A 5,797-nucleotide genomic window follows, 5' to 3' on the forward strand; every position below is an offset into this window, starting at 1 on the left:
TTGGGCTTATGTATCTAGGGATGTATACACCGAGAGGAATGGTTTCATATTAGAGTGAGAGGAACAAATCTAGATTGTATAATATACATGGACTGGTTTAGTTTCATTTTGTTAGCTGCAATTATGTTGCATAACTTCTTCACTTGCTATTTGGATTTCCAGATGAGCTATCTATTGAACAAGAAGCTGAGAGAAAAGTTGGATGGCTATTAAAGACGATATTTTTCGCCACAGCTGCAGCCGCAGGATACCAGTTCTTTCCTTATATGGGTATCATTTTTAGTAGACTACCAACATTTTTTTTTATCTTGCAACTATTTTCAAATTGTAATCAGGCATTCATTTACTCGTGGTGGTTCAAACCTACTGGCATTGTGGTTAAAATTTTGAAAATGAAAAATCAGGAGAGAACTTGATGCAGCAGTCAGTTTCACTTTTGCGCGTCAGGGATCCCTTGTATAAAAGGATGGGAGCTTCTAGGTTGACTCGATTTGCAATAGATGGTAATTTTTCTACTATCTATATACCTCTCTATTGCTTGCTATTAATATTTTATGACACATTTATGTGGAAATAAAATGGAAGCTATTCGTGGTGTATTTGCCTTCTTTTTTTCTTTGGGGTTAATTTTTTTTGCCGAGTAGATTCCATTTCTTACTACTTATAACTTGCGACTAGCATACTTTGGTTGTCCTTGTGCTTTGTATTATGGGGAAGAGTGTATGAGACTTTGAATTGGTTGAGAACAGTGTTATGGATTTCTTTTGAACTGATTATGCATAGTTACTAAGATTCTTACCGATCTTCAGTGGCTGGATCTTATAGGTGAAAGAGCTACTCTATTTTTATTTGTATATTTTTCTTGAGTAAAGACATGTTTCAGTTATTTGAAACTGAATTTTGCTCAATAACTGAGAAATTTTCTTGACAGTCGACACTTTTTGCTTGTTTGTAGCTTTATTGAGTATTCTATGTTTGCAATTATATATTATTAGTTTACAATGTGGCAGTGAATAATGATGCTCATGAAACTGATTTAGAATAGTATCTTATGATGCATTATTTTCTTGGATCTTCACTACCTACTGCATAAGTTCATACAAAAAATATTTTCACTTCCTATTCTCTGAAAGATGAAAGAAGGATGAAGATACTTGAGATGGGTGGAGCTAAAGAGCTCTTAAATATGTTAAGCACGGCTAAGGATGACCGCACACGAAAAGCAGCTTTGGAGGCTCTTGCTGCATTGTCACAATCAGGTTCTACTTTAAAGTCTTATTCTAAATGTGTTATTCATGCGTTCATTTGTTCATTAGTTATCACCTCCTGGATTTCTTCTGAACGTTATTTTTGAGGGAAAAAAAATATTATGACCATGCCATTGGAAAGGTATTGCTATCTTATTAAAGATGAATCATACTTTTGTGGTCTTAACTCTCGTAAACTACCAATTTCCAGCCATCTACTAATTTTGATTGAAGTTATTCAACTGATATGAGTATATAGAGAGGAAGACAATCTGTTCATTGATTAATTGAAAGCCTTTATTCGTACATTCATGTGGTTTTGTTGGGAATGGATGCTTGTCCTAAATGTTGTTAGGTTCTGAAATATGAAAATTTCCTTTTTCTAAACCTTGAGGGAAGAAGCATCCTATATCAATTTCTTAAGTATCATGAAACTTGAACTTGATAAAGCCAAAAGGCTTTGTTACACATTGGAATGTCATAAGCATAGCGCATAACATCTCATTTTTCTGTGTCAATCTACTTATTATTATTAATCCCATTTTTAATACCAAAAAAAGGGAAAAGAATGAACTCCAGTGTAATGGGTATTACAGCTGAGGTTGAAAGATATGCAAGAGTACAACCAAATCAATTCTGCTTCACTAGTCTTCTTCTATGTTTTCATTTTTCCATTGATTATTTGATTGAGATAATAAACTTCATTGTAGATAAAGTTCTTGCGTCGCTGCACAATGCTGGGGCCATTTCAATCATTAGGTCTGTACCAAATTCACTTGAGGATGCAGAAGTTGAGAAATTCAAGTTGAGCTTGATGAAGAGGTTCCAGGATCTGAGGTATGATTTGTCTTCATGATTTATAGTTGAGGAGCTTGCCCTTTTCTTTTGTTGTCTTGGAAACTTGAAATAATTGTATGAGAGAAAGTAAGTTGGCCACAAAGGGGTTTCCTTAGGAAGAGTGAAAATTGCCATGTATCTCAAATCTTTTGATCAAATCTTATAGGGTTATGGTTCAATTAAATTTTTGTTTTGGGATTACTTAATTTTGGTGATTTTGTGACTCATTGTTATTTGTTGCCAACCTTGATCAATTGTAAAAATAGTTTATTCTTTGTTGGTATGCTTTCTTTTTCTTGCTAAGAAAAAAAATAAATAATAAATTGCTTCATTCTTGTTTTGATCAATCCTTTAATTTAAATAAATAAGGGTTTCATATGAAGAAATTGATGGGATTTCAAACTGGATGCAAATATTTTTGTTTGGTAGTTAAAGAAGTTGCAGACCAAGAAACTGATAAAGGTCCTGGTGAAGTTACATCAGAAAGTATGCAACATGGCCATCACCATTAACCCTCTCAAATCTACAGCGCCCGACGACTGAGCGCTTCTGTTTCCTCTTTTATTTGTAACCAAGCCATTTCCCAGATTAATTACTCATCCACATAATGATCATCAGTTCCATAAGAACTGGATGTTGTGCTTAATACAGAACAAAAACATCATATATTCAGATCAGGCTCATGAATTCCTCTTCAATAGCAAAGGCCTAAGCACATTTCTAGCATGGTGGGAAACATGAACTTTGTGCATCATCTAACAGAATCATCAGTGCTATTCTCGTCTTTTTTTCTTTTCTTTTCTTTTTTTTCTTTGAATAAAAGGGAAATTTTATTTTGAAGGCATATTTAAAAAACATTTAAAATAAATATTTTAAATTTTATTTAAGCAGAATAGTTACTTTACCATACACTTTACTAAATGTTTATTGTTATTGGCCAATAAGATATGACAGATACTAATTATTTAAGTTGCTAATGTTTTACTGTTAAGGATTCATGTAAAGTGATGGTAGTTCTATTTTTATTTCCCAATTTCTTTCACGAAATCTTGAAAGAAACCGGAGCTCCACAAGTTTTGTTCTTTTGGCTTTTAATTCATTATCATTTTTTGGGGGGTGTGATGAACTTGTTAAAACCATATGATAATCTATTAACTATAGTGTGTGAATCTGAGAGTTGCTCGGGTGAGACCATCAAAAAGCTACTTGCCTGAATAGCTGTAAAATAAATTGAGACACCGAAACACAAAAATCCTACCTTATCAATCATTATTGTGCGTAATATTCACAACATAAACAAACAAACTTAAATGAACATAAAATACTATCCGCTTCTGTACTAAGAAGACAAAATGGTAATTAGATAGAATGATGCTTATAATTAGTACTCTTATCTAAGAGGTTATCTAGTTAACCATTGTTATCCAAAGTTGCACACTAACCTCTTTGATGCAAGATACTCTGTCTTTATTTGAGTTAAAATCTATTTTGGCTCCAGAAAATTTACATTAGCCTCAATTTCGACCTTAAAATTCCAATTTATTCAATTGCGATCCCAAATATTGAATTGTGATTCATGTTTGCTTTTGAAATGATCTTCATTAATGGAATGCTGATGTGATATGTTAAGTTGCCAAGGTGTGTTGCCACCTAGATTTCAGATTGCTATGTTGGAACGCTAACAAATACATAATATAAAAAAGGTTCAAATAACCCAAATAAATACCCTAAAGGAGAGTTAAAACCCTAAATTGCATTCCTATTTTTGACCTTGTTGGAAAGATGATGGGTTCAAGCAGCCAAGCTTCTGCGAGCTCTGCGAGGTCACGTTCCCATGGCGTCTCTGCGAAAAACCCTAATCGTGGTAGATTGGAAAAAATTCCAGATTGGTATGGCTGTAGAATGTGTCCTATGCTTTGGTAGTCTGGGTTTTTGAGTGTCCAATTTATAATATAAGTTCTTTGTTGTATGATTTTTCTCTTATGTGTTGTCTTCAATATATTATTGGCAATTTTTTCTCTTGGGTATTCTTCTAATGTTTTGTTTCTTTGTTGTTGATGAAATGACAAACAGTTGGAAGGATGTTGTGTGGTTTCTTTGTGTTTAAAGATGGTGAGAAAAAGGGCAACATAGTAGGAAAACAACAACTTGCAAACAATGATGATAACTGAAGGGTTTAGCATGGAGAATTAGCACAATGAAATCTAATATTAGGTGTTTGAAATTGTGATAAGTTTTTTGAGTTTGGTGATTTGTTTGTGTCTGTGATTATTGTTTATGGTGTAAATGTGGGTAAGATGTGATTAGAAATATGTAGCTATTTGTATAAATTAATATTATGAAGCAAGTCAATATAAAAACAACTATGTTGTTAAAGCATCCTTCTTACATTTGGGATACTATAGGTATTCTACAATTTTTAACAAATAAATCTTAATATATAAAATCTACTAGAACCTTTTATGAGTGTTTTAGTTATTCTGAGAACAAGGACTCTCTCATTTGGAGGTGTCTTTGCAAGGCTTGGGAAGTGTTGAAGGATGGATTTGCTTGGTGTATTGGAGATTTGAACCAGAATTTTTGGTTTTCTAGCTGGAGAAGAGAAGGACAGTTATCTAATGAGATGGATTATGTTTACATTTCTAATTCGAATCTCCGGATACAGGATATTTGGTTGGTTGGTAGGTGGCATTTGGATACTCTTTATTCTCCTTTACCTCAAAATCTGAAAGGTAATATTCTCTCTTACAATCCAGATGAACAAGCAGGTCCGGAAGTGGGTTGGTATTGGAGTGGATCTGCTGCCAAATTCTATGACTCACGCAATGGTTACTTGTGGTTGTGTAAGCAGCTGTTTGGTTGGGAGGAGCGGGAGAACTGGCTTTGGCTTTGGCGTCAGCTTGTTCCAGAAAAGCATAAGTTTTTGGCTTGGTTGTGTCTTAAGGAGGCTCTTCCTACTGCAAGTTTTCGCTTTAGAATAGGGATGTTGTCATCAGATAGGTGTCCAAGATGTCTTTCTAGCCAGGAATCGGTTTTACATTGTATTCGGGATTGTCCAAAAGCTCAGCTTGTCTGGCATAGGTTGGATATTTCTTGTCATCCTTTGGATTTGAAGAACTGGTTCTTGTATCATAGCAGAGAGCATCCGTTCAAGTTCTTTTCGGGACTTTGGTGAATATGGCGAGCAAGGAATAATGACATCTTTAATCCCCATGAAACTTGGCCTCCGGAAAAAGTGATTTGTCTGCCATTAACTTCAGAAAAGGAGCTTAGGAATATTTTTGAATTACAACGTATGTCCCTTTCCTCTACTCTAAATGGTTTTTGGAATCTCCCATCCATTGGTACTTTTAAGATTAATTGTGATGCTAGTTATTTTGGTTCGGGTGATAGTGTTGGTTTTGCTTGTGTTATTAGAGATTGTACTAAGAGCTGGCAAAGGGGGTGTTTGGGAATGATTGAGAGTAATAGTATTCTTCAAGGAGAATTGTTTACTATTTGGAGAGGATATCTCTTAACTTGGGATGTGGGTCAACGAGATATTATTTGTGAGACGGATTTTGTGGAAGCATTTAATCTTGTTACACAAGATGGTTTTGGGTTTAGTGATCCATTGGTGCTCAAAAAAAGAGATATCATGCATTGGAATTGGCGTGCTGACTTTCGTTTGATTATGAGAGATACAAACACGGTGGCAGATACTATGGCAAAAA

The 5,797-nt window shown here is 34.4% G+C and overlaps 1 protein-coding gene across 4 annotated transcripts in view; it reads left to right on the forward strand.

Moving 5' to 3' along the window:
- LOC107469295 (uncharacterized) overlaps window positions 1-4,279 on the forward strand; it is a 6,027-nt gene extending 1,748 nt beyond the window's left edge. Inside the window, exons 4-8 of one of the 4 annotated variants that reach the window (XM_021134297.2) lie at window positions 163-270; window positions 405-503; window positions 1,134-1,259; window positions 1,958-2,084; window positions 4,158-4,279. In XM_021134297.2, coding sequence (XP_020989956.1) covers window positions 163-270; window positions 405-503; window positions 1,134-1,259; window positions 1,958-2,084; window positions 4,158-4,191 — 494 coding nt within the window. In that variant the 3' untranslated portion in view covers window positions 4,192-4,279. Of the gene's footprint in view, window positions 1-162; window positions 271-404; window positions 504-1,133; window positions 1,260-1,957; window positions 2,368-2,453; window positions 3,029-4,157 lie in introns of those variants that run through there. The other 3 variants (XM_016088673.3, XM_016088675.3, XM_016088674.3) reach the window with 3 other exon arrangements.
- Window positions 4,280-5,797: the final 1,518 nt, after the last annotated feature.

This window comes from Arachis duranensis, chromosome 10, assembly GCF_000817695.3.
Source record: "Arachis duranensis cultivar V14167 chromosome 10, aradu.V14167.gnm2.J7QH, whole genome shotgun sequence".
In the NCBI taxonomy this organism is placed as follows: Eukaryota; Viridiplantae; Streptophyta; class Magnoliopsida; order Fabales; family Fabaceae; genus Arachis; species Arachis duranensis.